We start from the raw sequence: 14,744 nt of genomic DNA, 5'->3' as shown, positions 1-14,744 counted from the left end.
CCTGAAGGCAGCAGGGAAAGCTTCAAGATGGTGGTATGTGTCGTTTCTGATGTAAACAGTGAAGCCGTTTTCCTAACTTTGGGGGAATTTTAACCTCTCGTTTTTATCGTGACAGAAATTTGGGCTCCAGTTCAAAGCCACTCTGGAAAACGTCACTAATGTGAGACCGTTGGGCGAGGATTTCCGCTGGTTTCTGAAGGTAGGGTGGCTGTCAAGCTAGCATGCTAACTATTTAACACACTGTTTACCTATGACGTGTCACAGTCTCGCTCACCTTCTGTCTCATTTACACAAGCAATGCTTTCTCTCATTATTTCCCCTCAACGTAGCTGAAGTGTGGAAACTGTGGAGAGATCCCAGATAAATGGCAGTATGTGACACTAGAGGTAAAGAGATTATAGTGTCCATACAGTCAGGCACGTTGTCTCTCACACACACACACGCGCACACACACCAACCAACCTGTTTGTTTCTAAACTATTCCACAGGAGAGTGTGCCACTAAAAGGAGGAAGAAGCAGTGCCAGCATGGTGCAGAAGTGTAAACTTTGTGCCAGGGAAAATTCAATTGGTACGAGCTGACATACCATTTGACTCACTTTGTCTCTTTCTGAGGTAAAAGATCTGGTGGAAGTATAATATGTGAATATGTTACAGATATCCTGGGAGACACAATCAAACCTTATAATGTAAGCAAACGTCTACTTGTACTTTGAAACTATTAACATGGCACCAGTCTGTTTTCATGCTTCTTTTTTTCCAGCCATTAACATTGTGTCTCTTTCTGTATGTTTGCTGGGTTGAAGGCAGAGGACAGCGAGCGCTTCAAGACAATGGTGCAGTTTGAGTGTCGAGGTCTGGAGCCCATTGACTTCCAACCTCAAGTGAGTATTTTCACTTGTAAAGGAAGCACAGGTGTTACTGATAACATTAACGATGATATGACCCTGGTGCTTCCAATCAAGTCAAGATATTTGCTGTTGAAAGAAGTATTTACGCTCCTGAGTGAGAGAGTTTACTTAAGGTTGCAAACGCCATAAACTGGAAAATATTTGATTATCATGTGACTCCTCTCAATTTCTATCGATCCCACTCCAGGCTGGCTTCGCTGCACAAGGAGCTGAGTCTGTAACACAGTTTCCTGAAGTTAACCTGCAAGAAAAAGTAAGTGTCAGAGTTTAGAAGTTAGTGAGCGTCAAACACTTAATTTCCTGCATTCTGGTGAAAAATGGTCATTCATGGTGGAAATGCATAGCATGTGTTGCTACACAATATCCCACCGACTAACCTGATTCACAACACAACTAGTTATAAGTTTTAAGCTAAACCACCTGCGTGTCAGAGCTTCCTCTTTGTACGGGGAGCGTGTGAGTGCCTCACCCGGAGATTCAAACCTTTGCTCTATGACACACGCAACACTATTGCAAATGAGCACATACACATAATACTGATACGTTTAATGCCTGTAAATACCTTTAGCATATTTCTACATATATCATCAAGTAGCTTTTTAGATTTCCCTGATATCTTTGATTCAGTTGTTTTTGTGACATAATTGTCTTTAAATCTTTTTTATTATTTGTGTATATGTGTATCATACTACCGGTACCTACAAATGCTGTTTACCTGAATTCTTTGTGTTTTACATTTTTGTCGATTTTAAAAAGGGAACAACTTGTCCCTCAGAGTATGCCAGTTTTTGTTTAGAATTTCTTCATTAAGAATATTTGACTTTCAACAGGATTTCAACCTTTGATACTGCACTGTTGTATATCATTCATTTGTGTTAACTTTAATACCAGTAGTTACGTAGTTACTGCTTCTTTCATTCTTTTGTACCTCTGTTTTTTTGTGTCGATAATCCCAACAGTGTGTACAGAATGTAACCGCCTCTTTTTAATCTGTGCAATTTGACAAACACACATTCTGTAAATTTCAGGACTGGACAGACTACGATGAGGAGGTCAAGGAGTCGGTGGGAATATATGAGGTCACACACCAGTTTATCAAGTGCTGATGTCATCAAGTGAACATCCTCTGAGGTGGGCGAATAAACACTACAGCCAAACATCCTCTGGTCTCTTAGTGGCCATCAAGGATGCATCAGGTGCTGAGGTGGCGAGGTTTGGATGATGATGAAAATGAACAGGTGTGGATTAAAACCACAGGTTGTCTGTACACGTCTTGGATTGATCAACATGTTTAAGGCTTTTTTCACCCCCATTGCCTCAATAAAAGTTTTGAGTTGAGCTTTTTCTATGCACACTGGTCACTCGGTATGCTACTATAGCAGAACCAACCTGTGAGATGGTAAAAAAAAACAACGTATTAAAGCTGTGGGTCCCAATGAACCCAAATATATTCAATGAAGCTGGACTGAGCAAATATGTCTATCAAAAACTAAAAGAGGAGCAACACGAGCTGATTGGAAAGAACTGATCGGTGACTGCTGTCAACTAAGGAGACGAAGCAGAAGAAACGTAAGATCACTCACTCTGTCAGCATTTCAAAGTACCGTAGACTGTCTAGAGATTGCTATCAACGTACAGGGGTAGGGAATAGATTGTATCATGCAGTAGACCTCACCTTAAATAAAATAGGTCTAAGACAATAAAGAAAAACACAGCAGGAAACAATTAGTTTCATACAATGATCAAATGAACAGACATTGTGTAGTAAAACCATTTATTCCATCCACAAAGGCAATAACTCCTCAGGTCAGCCACATTTCATACAACACTTAAGCATTTAACATTATATTTAACAGGGACAAATGAGTGCTTAAAATATTACGAACTATTTTACATTTACTCAGCTTCTCTATAGTACACCAGCCTCAAATAGTACAATATGTTCAAGTGTCGATGAAAAAATGACAAAAAAGGTTGGTAAATCAAATCACACCTGCTTATTTACACAAAATCTATGCAATCCAAAACTGCAATTATAATAAAGTTATGTAATTAGATTTAAAAGAGCACTTTTTGTCTTTAGTATAACTCTCTCCAGGATGAGAGAAAGGTTTTTTCTTTTCTTTCAGAGTGCTGCCTCAGCTTGGACACAGACGATCTTTGCTTTATAAGCGGAGTCAGCGCTGCTCCTCACAGACCTGCCTGTCGCAGTGGACCAGCTGAACAGAACCAACCATGGCTCCTGGAAGGAACAGGGTGTTTGTCGTCGGTGTGGGCATGACCAAGGTAATGTTGCCATTATTAGTTAGTATTGTCTCAGTCGGTAATACGACACGAATGTCCCCATGAGACTTGAGGCTAGCATAGTTGGCTCCAGATTGCAATGCTCCTTTTTAAAACCGTCTTTTGTTGCAGTGAGTCAACAGGCCAAAGTGTAGTGAACTTTTAACTGCTCATATTGTTTCAACAAGTGTCCACGATCCGTGTTACACCTGACACTACACATTGTAAACGTCAGCTAGCATTAGCTAAGTTAGCCCGAACAAGGTAACATTGTTGCAGTTTAGGTTTGTGTTCGACGCTAGTTTTAAACTTGTTGGTTTTCTGAAGATATGGAGCAATAGGTCTGGGTTGACTGCTGAACGTACTTTGCTTTGGATCTCATGTACTTATTTTGAGTCCATAGTTCATGGCCAACAGTTGCAAACTGTGCAAAGGGTCATCTCCTCACACCGACAGTACTAGCCAATCAGATGTAGAGTAGGGCGGGTCATGACAACCTCTTTGTATTATTCTGCTGCAGATGTTTTTATAATTACAGCTTGATTAGTGTGACTCACTGAAGTTTCATCTCATGTAATTTCACGGTAACAATAACATTGAATGTTTAAGTCATCCTCTACTTGAGAACAGGACAACAGATGTGAATGCATGTGTTGATTGACTCGCACCGTCTGTCACACTCTTCTGTGCTTTGCTGCAGTTTGAAAAGCCTGGAGCCCGAGGCGACTATGATTATCCTGACATGGCCAAGGAAGCAGGTGCTTATCTTTTGGATTATGGACGTTGTTCAGTCACTCAAAGGATACCATATCTGAATATCTGTGAAATGGATCTTGATGCATAACAAGTGTTTTATTACTGTATGTCTTCATCCTATTTTAGGTCAAAATGCTCTCGCAGATGCAGGAGTCCCGTATTCTGCCATTGAACAAGCCTGTGTAGGCTATGTCTATGGTAAAATAAGACAAGTTATTGTTTACTTTTTGCATGTTTTCCACTGAAATATTGAAGTGCCTCTCATATTGTAATTACCTTAGTAAAACAAACAGTCAAACAAATCAGGAATAACATCTTCTCTCTGATCTCATTCCCTCAGGGGACTCCACATGTGGGCAGAGGGCCATTTACCACAGCCTTGGCCTGACCGGGATCCCCATCATCAACGTCAACAATAACTGCTCCACAGGCTCCACTGCTCTCTTCATGGCTCGCCAGCTGGTTAAGGGAGGTGAGCAGAGCCGGACGCCTTGAAAGTGATAAACCACCCAAAATCTATACTTTTAATAAGGAGGCTCACGCGGTTTCAGTGGAGTCTAATGATGACCCAACAGAGAAAAGTATTGCAATATCCATAGAAACTTCTTAAACTGCAGATTAAATCCATTATCTGTTATTGAACTGAAACTGTAAACTCTGCACTTCCCATCTCCTTTTGCAGGTCTTGCCGACTGTGTGCTGGCCCTCGGGTTTGAGAAGATGGAGAAGGGCTCTTTGTCCTCAAAGGTATAAAACAAAAACTGTATGCTTTGTTGTTGTATTGGATGTGGAGGAGATGGACAAAATAACGCGTCACACGTGTTGTTGTAATTGTGTAGTTTTCGCGAGCAGCAGAGAATATCAGCTGATTTCCACACTCGTCCTCAGAGGGATACAGCTCATTGATGTATAATTTAAAAAACGTAGCACAGCAGACTCAACAAATTAGCGTGGCTGCACTTTATTGATGAAGAAATAATGCGTCTCTACCTCAGTGTTCATGAACAACTTATTGCTATTGAGTGAGTTCATATTACAGGGGAGCAGAGGGGATCGAGTGGTGGCTATAATAAAGAGAGCTGCCTTTTTAAAAAGCAACCTCAAACACAAAACGGCTCAGCATTCAAAATAAATTTTACTTGTCACCAAAACTATGGAAATATATCAGTATATATTATCAACAAAACAAGCACTGATATGTTATATGCCATTGTGGATGTGTTTGCTCATTCCAGATGTTTATGGCTTATTTGTTTTCTGAACATTCTGGAAATTCCAGCTTTTTGGTGTTGGTGTATAAATGCCAATTCACCAGATTAAACCATAATTCTCTACTTAAAATGTGTTTTTTTGTTTTACAAGGTGAAATGTAATTTAAGAAACTCCTGCTTGTAGTTTATGGACAGGACCAATCCAATGGACAAGCACATGGAGGTGATGATCAACCGCTACGGGATGGTGGCAGCTCCAGCAGCCGCACAGATGTTCGGTAACGCTGGCAGGGAGCACATGGAGAAATATGGTACAAGAAAAATCACACGGTCTGACATGTGACAGGGATGGATGTATCTTGCATTGAGGTCGTGGCTTTACTATATCATGTACAGTGAATGTTTGTGTCAATGTTTAAATCTCCTCCAGGCACAAAACCGGAACACTTTGCCAAAATTGCCTGGAAAAACCACAAGCATTCCACCAACAACCCGTAAGAAAGGGTTCCCTTTAAAGAATTGCTCCAAAATATCCTTTATATTCTATTCAAGTGTGTGTGTGTGAGAATATGTGTGTCTACGTTCGTGCAGGTATTCCCAGTTCCAGGATGAGTACAGCTTGGAGCAGGTGATTAACTCCCGGAAGGTGTTTGACTTCCTTACTCTGCTGCAGTGTTGGTAAGCGCTCCGCCGATTTACAGTTACTGTCCGTCATCTCTTGAAAATCCATAGATCGCCCGGCCTCGGGTGTAACTGTCAGGACAGGGGTTCTGTGTATTTGATCAAAGGCAATTGTCCACCGTGTCAGCTCGTCCCGCTCTTCTTCTCTCGTCAGCCCGACGTCGGATGGTGCCGGAGCAGCAGTTTTAGCCAGCGAAGCCTTCGTCAGGAAACACCGTCTGGAGAAGCAGGCAGTGGAGATTGTGGCCCAAGAGATGGTGACTGACCTCGCCTCCACGTTTGAAGAAAACAGCTGCATTAAGATGGTATGGAATTGTCTCATGACAACACACCGTCTCTGTAACATTCTCTCCTTGTCTGGATCTACATTAAACGAGATATTTGAAGGTTGATAGTGCTTTGTTAGGTGGATGACACATTTCTCCAAATAATGGAGAGATACTTGCCAACTTTGTTGCATTTGCACTATTCAACTAAAGTATTTTAAAAAGTGGTGATGAAGCAGACAACATGTTGGCCTCAAGACTAAAACAAATGGCAAATGAGTCCTCGATTCCTGACATTAATGACGAGAAGGGCTCCCTAATCTTTGACCCAAATCATATCAATTTGACTATTCAATAGTCTAAATCTAAGTACGGCTCAAAGTTGATGTTTTTTTTTCAATACACATGAAAAAAATCCTGAACCAGAACAGACCATTTTCACGTTGTGCTAGGCTACATTCCTGCTAATTAACGAAATGAAAAATGTCTGTTCAGGTGGGATATGACATGTCTCGGTCGGCTGCCAAAAAGTGTTATGAAGCTGCAGGTCTGAAGCCCAGTGACGTGGATGTGGTTGAGCTGCACGACTGCTTCTCAGCCAATGAGCTCATCACGTATGAGGCTCTGGGGCTGTGTCCAGAGGGTAAGACCGCACCTCCTAAAACCCTAAACTGCTGTTTTAAAACTTTGCTGTTAGAGCGGGAATGAATACAATTAGCTGTACTGTTCTGTTTTGTGATCGTCTCGTGTGTTTCGCAACCAGGGAAAGCAGGACAGCTGATTGACCGAGGGGACAACACGTATGGAGGCCAGTTTGTGGTCAACCCCAGTGGAGGTCTAATCTCTAAAGGACATCCTCTGGGTGCCACAGGTAGGTCGAGCCTCTGCCCCTTGATGGAAACCTCTTGTCATATAGGAGGACAAAGCACACAATACATAATCCAGCCTGGTAGGGCGTGGAAATGCCAGGTCGGCGTCTAAAAGCGTTTGCAGCTGATGTTTATTTCTGACTTGTTTGGAGCAGCGGATGGATGGGGTTTGCTACGCTGTACACAAGATTTTCTCTCTTTAGAAGAAGACGATTTCTGAACGTTCCTTTCTCATTATGTATAAACAAAATCTAAGGCGATATCCAGAGGCTCTTTATTTGGATAAGCAAGCCTGCGATACATTTTCCAATTAGCATTTAGATGAAATTGCTCTGACACTAACAAGTCCTCTGGAGAAGATTCGGAGAGTGCTGCAGGATGTAAGAGACGCACCGTGAAGAAGTCTTAACCCGTAAGTCCTTCAGCTTAATGGCATAATCGTGGGATGCGGAAGCTCATTACGGAGAAGGGGATGAAATACTTAGCTGTAACGCTAGCGGAGGAGCTGTCCCTGCCGAGATTAAGGAGTCATTATCACCCCTCTGTCAAGATATTGTGTTTAACACTCCGCCTCTCTGTTATGGCACTGGCATGAGCGTTCTGCCACTGACTAGACATGTTAAGTTCAATCTTTTGTATTTACATTGGATCCACTGACTGCGTGACGGGAACTCGGACGCTTGCAGTGACAAACGCACAACCTCAAACTCTGCACTTCCCCTCAGCTCCACAGAGAATTTTAGCATCCGTCAGCAGTCTTTGTCTTTCTCACTTTGTTTAATGTACCTCTCTCTCTCAGTTGGGGACGTGTGATGATACATTTTCAGCCATTTACACCTTCAATAACCACACATTCCATTGGCAGCTTACGCCACACCTCCCCGTACGAGTCGAGTCACCCTCGTTTCCTTCTCTGCCTCCTCGTCCTCTCTTAGGTCTGGCCCAGTGTGCAGAGCTGTGCTGGCAGCTCCGAGGGCAGGCGGACAGGAGACAGGTCCCGGGGGCTAAAGTGGCCTTGCAACACAACATTGGCTTAGGAGGCGCTGTCGTTGTCGCTCTCTACAGGCTGGGATTCCCTCAGGAGTCCAGGTGAGGAAGTAGTTTCTAGTCTAGATTCTTTATGTGGCATTTATTTTAGGAGCAATCAATTTTTTGCAGTCTCAAAAAGACAGAGCTGCTGATTAATACGCCAGAGGCATAATGCATGGCATATCCCTTTCTAGATTCTGTAACAATTACAGCTCTTCTCTTCGTCATTTGGGCTCTCGATACACTACGTTGCTTTATCCACTGTTTCTATTCTGTAATATAACATCTAGATTGAAATTTGTACAGCCTCACGGTTTTTTTACCTGCTTTCCACAGTTCCCACGTAGGTGCGGTGCCCACCAGCTCAGCCAGCGGTCTGGAGGGGTTTAAAGCATACCCTGTCTTCAAAGAGATAGAAAAGCGTCTACAGGAGGTATACCGGCACACTGTCTCCAACAACAGCCGCCTCACATCTTACGCTAACTGTCCTTTTGTGTGGTAACTAAAACAACGCGTGTTCTTATTAGTTAGAGCTTTTCTCGCTACTGCTTCTCGTCCTGCATGTTCAACCCTCGCTCACTTTCCAATGTTAGGATGAGTAATCGGTGTGCTGCTCATTGAGAGATTATTAGAATCTGTGGCTCTGAACAAATGCAAGAGAGTTCAGTTTGATTAGTGGTTGCAAGTGTCGGTCAATTGCACAATTTTACCACTGAAGGGGTCTAAAATGTGGGTGGTTCTGTAACATTGGGCGACTGTGTCCGCAGAATATTTTAGAGATTGTTTTTTTTGGCAGAGACACACTTTTTTTTTGTTTCTGTCAAAATTCACTCCTAAGAGGCATGATCATTTGACCCAAGTAGCAAATACATCTCGCCTACAACTACTGCGTGTCACATGTAACGCCTTCTGAACTCCCTGCAGGACGGAGAGCAGCTTGTCAAGAAGATCGGCGGAGTGTTTGCCTTTAAGGTGAAGGATGGGCCAGATGGGAAAGAGGGGACTTGGATTGTCGATGTGAAAAATGGCAAAGGTTCTGTCACCACTGACCCAGGTGTGTATCTCAGGGGAGGTGTTCTCGAGGACAAATAATGTTTATTTGTTATTTTTGGTTGCAGCAGTGTGTTAAAAATGTTCATCCCAGGCCTTTCTCTCCTGTTCTTTGCCTCATGGATGTTGTATTCTGTTCAGAATGAACAAGAGCTGAGGGATTCTCAGAAATTCTCTCGCCGACGGGCTGAAATTGGTGTTAAGTAATTTTCACATAGGCAAGGCAAGTTTATTTGTATAGCACATTTCAACAACAAGGTAATTCAAAGTGCTTCACATGAAACCATTAAAAGCATCAAAACATAAGGTAAAAGAAAAGGAGATTTAAAAAGAATTAAGAACATTCATTAAAACAGTGTAAGAAATAAAATGCAGAAATGCAGGAAATTGATTAATATATTCATTGAATGTGGTTCAATTAAAGGCAGCAGCAAACAGAAAAGTCTTCAATCTTGATTTAAATGAGCTGAGGGTCTCAGCAGACCTGCAGCTTTCTGGGACTTTGTTCCAGATATGTGGAGCAGAAAAACTGAACGCTGCTTCTCCATGTTTAGTTCTGACTCTGGGAACAGATAGTAGACCGGTCCCAGACGACCTGAGGGGTCGGGATGGTTCATAAGGTAGCAGCAGATCGGAGATGTATTTTGGCCCAAAACCATTCAGTGCTTTGTAAACCAACAGCAGGATTTTAAAGTCAATTCTTTGTTGGACAGGAAGCCAGTGCAAAGACCTCAGAACTGGAGTGATGTGCTCCACCCTCCTGGTCTTAGTGAGGACTCGAGCTGCAGCGTTCTGAATCAGCTGCCGCTTTCTGACGGACTTTTTACAGAGACCTGTAAACACACCGTTACAGTAGTCCAGTCTGCTGAAGATAAATGCGTGGACAAGTTTTTCCAAATCCTGTTGAGACATAAGTCCTCTAATCCTTGATATATTCTTCAGGTGATAGTAGGCTGATTTTGTAATTGTCTTGATATGGCTGTTCAGGTTGAGGTCTGAATCCATAACTACACCTAGATTTCTGGCTTGGTTTGTGGGTTTTAACATCAGTGACTGAAGCTGAGCGGTGATTTTCAATTGTTCGTCCTTGGTACCAAAAACAATTACTTCTGTTTCATCTTACACAGTAAGACTTCTCTCTGAGAGGTAGATATGCCAGAAACTCATTTAGTTTTCACTGAATTTACTTTGTTACAGAGACCACATGCAATATGTCATGGTTTGTGTTGTGGAAGTAAGAAAAGAAACAGGATTGAACCGCTTTCTTTGTTTGGCTTGTTGTCTCTGGAGCCAAGTGCACTACTTAGTGCACTTGGCAACTAAGAGATGGTCGAGACTCGTCACTTTTGAAAGAAGAAATAACACAATCATCACAAATGAAAAGACAATGAAACACACTCTTGCTCAATTTGCTGTTCCGGCTACAGCCTTACTTGTCCTGGTGAGACCTGTAGAAAATATTCTCTTTTCCGAAAGTTACATTTTATAACATGTCGCAGATGAAGATTATCACAAAATAAAAACGGGAAGTAAACACGCTGGCACCATCATTAGGGTACCTCAAGTACCGGTACACAGGAAAATGTACACTGTCTCACTTTAAAGTGTGTTTTGTCGAGACCTAAAATAACAATGGAGTTTAAGTTTTAAGTTTATTGTCATATACATATACGAAATTTGTCCTCTGCATTTAACCCATCCCTAGCTTATTGGGAGCAGTGGGCAGCTGAGAGGCGCCCGGGGAGCAGTTATGTGTTCAGTGTCTTGCTCAGGGACACTTCGGCACAGGATACATAGCAGCCAAGGATCGAACCGCCGACCTTGCAGTTGCCGGACGACCGTCTCTACCCAGTGAGCCACGGCCGCCCCATTATGTGAATGACGTCCGGAGAACTAGAAGGACATGAGGCAGGACTCATGCCTATTTCAGCGAGAGTGGTTGCATGCTGCTTCTCTGACAGGCTGAGGGGTTGATTCAGACGGCTTGTTCCAGAAAGCCTCGCAACAATTTTCAGAATGCTTTTTGGATTGTTGCTTCAGTGGAAGAAACTGCGTTGGACCTGTGTGCTTTTACACAAATGGAAGTTTCATCCAAAGGCCAGGTGTATTCTCAAGTGCTTCCTATTTTGAGCATTGCCATAACGGTGACTAACATTCTCCTCTCGTGGCTCTCTTCTTAGCACATAGCGGTTATTTTTCCTGTGTGTATATAAGCAACAGTAAATATGAATTTGTTTCTGTGTGCGGGAATTTTTAAATTCTAATGCATTTGATAAATTGTGGTCGTGAGCCACGGTGAAAAAGCCTCTTAATTGTCTTTCTTTTAGGTAAAAAGGCGGACTGCACCTTATCCATGAGTGACGAGGATCTTATGGAACTGATGACAGGAAGGTTGAATCCACAAATGGTATGTCGACATACGTTAACCGCATCTATCTGTACTCGCATGGTGACGCTTTTAAGGTTCACAAAATCAATGCTCTCGGTCCTGGTGCAGGTTCTTTGAGCAGCCAAACCCATCTGTTGTCTCTTCCCGTTGACGTATATTTCTTTTCACTAAGAGCTGTCTGTTGCGTGTTATGCGCTAAATACATCCCGGTCTGCCGCCCGTTAACAAACTTCATTGGAATGGTTTCTGTATGGACACATTTCCATTTCGTCAGTCAGCGCACTTCTTAAAGCAACAAAAGTCAGAGCTGTGAATTGTCATTACCAGCGTGTCGATGTTAATTGCGCTGGCCTCCCCGCAAGCTCTGGGAAATGTGATCAACGCTGCTGTGAATGTTTTTGCAAATTGCAAGTTTTGACTGAAGCTTCCCTGCCAGCACAGCATGGATGGGAATGCACCGGTGGGTGGTAATGCCTGTTTCGACATCTCTGCCCGTAGCGGCCTTCTCTCGTAGGCTTGTGTGCTCCAGCAGTCCACCTTTTTGTCTGAGAAGGCAGACTGCAGACTTAGAGATGTGTATTTAAAGGATTAGTCTCAGCCCTCCACTCAGTGTTACCGAGCAGAACAAACCGCCGTAGCCTGGTGGTAGTGCAGATGACTGAAACCTAAATTGTCTCAAGGGGAATTTGTTTAGGACAAAGAGCATGAAAGAATTTCCAACAGCCATGCAATCTAGCCAATACCCTTTCATAGTGGCTCACTTAAAAGCATCTTTTCCAACATGTCAGATTTGTGTTTGTCAAAAAAACGTCAGGTTTTCTTTGTCACCTAATGTTTTTATTAAAATTGCAATCTGATGAAGTTAGACATTCTAATCTTGATCCCTTTAACTCCTGTCTGCAGGCCTTCTTCAAAGGGAAGCTGAAGATCACTGGGAACATGGGCATCGCTATGAAGCTGCAGAACCTGCAGGTTACTCCGGGGAAGGCCAAGCTGTGAGACCCTAAGCTGGCGCTGTGTCCTCTGAGCAGCACTTCAAGGATTCCTCCCATTGCACTTTGCTAATCGACGAGCTCAAGGAAAACTTTCGTTTGATCTTGAGAGATCGATAAAGTTTTAATTCCAGCTACTACTTTAAAATCGGAGCACACTCACTGCATAGAATATACGAATGTAGTTTTAAATTTCCTGTTATGTTGTTAATCTACTTAACCGATCATCCTAAAGTCTGATGTCATTTCTGAAACATCCATCGTCTCTAATATGCGTATATGCAACATCGGTGCAAATTTTGAACATATGTGATGCTCCTCCATGTTTGCTTAATCATGGAGTCAAAACACGTAATGTGCCTCTGATTTCTCTCTGAAGTTAAGATTGTGGTTTGAAGCCATTTTTGGTCTCAACCATTTTGATAGATATGTATTTAATATGTCTGTAAATTATAGCAATTATCGAATAAAATGAATGGAAAAACTACACCTCAGTGGCCTAAATAAATAATGAAATATGTGAAACTCTTATTGTCCTTCTGTGCCAGCGTGTCACATTTCCAGCATATAAACTGGAGCGTTTGTATGTGTATGCCATTCGGCTCGTTGGAGATGAGCCAGTCCCGCGCCGAGTCGATCACCGGCGATAGCCGCACAATTAGTTCGATTTGTGTCCGACTTGATCCCGACTCGCTCTCACGTCATGAACAAGTGCAGTCGACGAGAACCTCCGACTGCATGACCCAGGGCATGATGGGGAACTCCTGGCTGTCGCCAGATCAAAGAGCTGATTTGCTCTTAGAATTGACATGAACACTACATGTTGTAGAAAATCCCATTTTATGTAATTGTAATACTTAACGCTAGCTGGTTAGTCTCACGCTATGAAATTAAGGTTTAATCTAAAAACGTATCTTGTGTAATTGGTCATAATGCTTATTTATACAAAACATATCAAGACGAGCAGCAAAGTTTCACAGGGAGACGTAAAAGAACAAAGTACAGCATACAATGCAGATATACGCAAGTTTCCACATACAACAAGTTTCCAACACGCCTGCTGCTGCCGCCTGCTGTCGTCCACTTTCCAGGCGAAGCGCAGCTTGTCTCAAACGAGCCTAATGTGTCAATGTTATGGGTTTGTTATGTTCTGTTGTCTCTCTAATGACTTGACCTGCTGTTCTCCTGTGCATTCAATCAAGCCCGAGATGACTATAGGCGCACCTGTAGAGTCACTCATTAACTTTCACTGAGGAGAGTCCAACATGGACTGAAGTGTTTGCAATCTGGCACTCAAAAACGAAACATTTACAATCCAGACTCTAGTCTGAATCTCTTTTCCTTTTCTCAAAAAACAGATTCTTCCCTCGCTGCACTCGACTTTTCCACTGAGTACCGCACCAGAGATTAAGACAAACAAAGGACAGTTTTTTAAACCCTTGCGAAACCACAGCTTGTAATACGGCCACGATGCTTTTGTTTGTGTAAATCCTGCATCCATATTAGAAAATACTTGTTTTCAGCTCTGTTTAAAAGTAGAATTGTGTTACATATCAGCACTATCAGGCGTATACAGTTCTCTACTAATTCCCACTGGGTAGCATTCAAACAAAGGGATTTCATTTGTTTTTGTATCGGTTTTTGTTTCAGCTTTCTCCATTTTCCCTCCATTTTTCTATTCATTTGTCCCTCTTGGCCCCCCCCCCCCCCCCTTTGCCCGCTAAAGGGCACCTTCTGCCAGATCCAGCCTGCGTTCCTAATTGCTCCTATCCGGCCAACTCCCCTTAGCCCACTTCCCATCCTCTGTATATATAACAAACACATGTGATGTGGACTTTAGTGTCTTTCTTGCAGAACTCTAGTGAGTGCACAGAGCTGGACTGTGTTGACCATTGAACAGACAATTACATGCTCTGCCTTCTGACCTTGGACACAGCTGATTATATACAACCAAAGAAAAGTTAATTCCAACGTATTCTTAAGAGTTACGTTCTCATTACGGCCTTTTTTTCATCCTCCCAAACGTTATGGCTTTCCAAACCTTTTTATCTTCTCCAGCACTGGTAACACCACTGCTACCAATTCCAATGACAGCCTGTTTGAGACATCTTTTTAAAAAAGAAACCGAGAACAAATACAAGCCTTTTGAATTCCAGGTAGAACTGTGCATTAACGTGACTGTAATGCACTGCAGATAGCAGCTCCTAAACACCAGAACATAAGACCACTGCACAGAAGATGTTCATTATCTAGCGAGGCTGTCGTGTTTATAATGGCACAGTGAATCTCCCTTATAAATGTCCCGAAA

General features: G+C 42.6%; 2 protein-coding genes across 3 annotated transcripts; both read left to right on the top strand.

Annotated features, from left to right (window-relative positions):
* On the top strand, positions 1–2,248 carry czib (CXXC motif containing zinc binding protein). Of its 2 annotated transcripts, XM_079285316.1 has the most exons (8): positions 1–33; positions 116–199; positions 330–386; positions 489–570; positions 657–688; positions 806–883; positions 1,098–1,163; positions 1,939–2,248. In XM_079285316.1, the coding sequence occupies exons 1-8, from the start codon at positions 28–30 to the stop codon at positions 2,014–2,016; spliced, it is 483 nt and encodes a 160-aa protein (XP_079141442.1). In that variant the 5' UTR covers positions 1–27; the 3' UTR covers positions 2,017–2,248. The 2 variants fall into 2 exon arrangements, with proteins under 2 accessions (XP_079141442.1, XP_079141443.1); XM_079285317.1 differs by lacking the exon at positions 330–386 and having other exon boundaries at positions 20–33.
* Positions 2,249–3,081: 833 nt separating this feature from the next.
* On the top strand, positions 3,082–12,925 carry scp2a (sterol carrier protein 2a). The gene is made up of 16 exons (XM_079284669.1): positions 3,082–3,196; positions 3,894–3,951; positions 4,076–4,147; positions 4,290–4,421; positions 4,632–4,696; positions 5,345–5,471; positions 5,591–5,654; positions 5,752–5,838; positions 5,996–6,146; positions 6,603–6,750; positions 6,871–6,978; positions 7,912–8,065; positions 8,342–8,438; positions 8,930–9,059; positions 11,383–11,462; positions 12,348–12,925. Exons 1-16 carry the CDS (start codon positions 3,146–3,148, stop codon positions 12,441–12,443), a joined length of 1,620 nt encoding a protein of 539 aa, XP_079140795.1. The 5' UTR covers positions 3,082–3,145; the 3' UTR covers positions 12,444–12,925.
* Positions 12,926–14,744: the final 1,819 nt, after the last annotated feature.

Source organism: Melanostigma gelatinosum (assembly GCF_949748355.1).
Source record: "Melanostigma gelatinosum genome assembly, chromosome: 15".
Classification (NCBI taxonomy): domain Eukaryota; kingdom Metazoa; phylum Chordata; class Actinopteri; order Perciformes; family Zoarcidae; genus Melanostigma; species Melanostigma gelatinosum.
The sequence above is the reverse complement of the archived record's forward strand: the minus strand, read 5'-3'. Positions and strand labels throughout refer to the sequence as shown.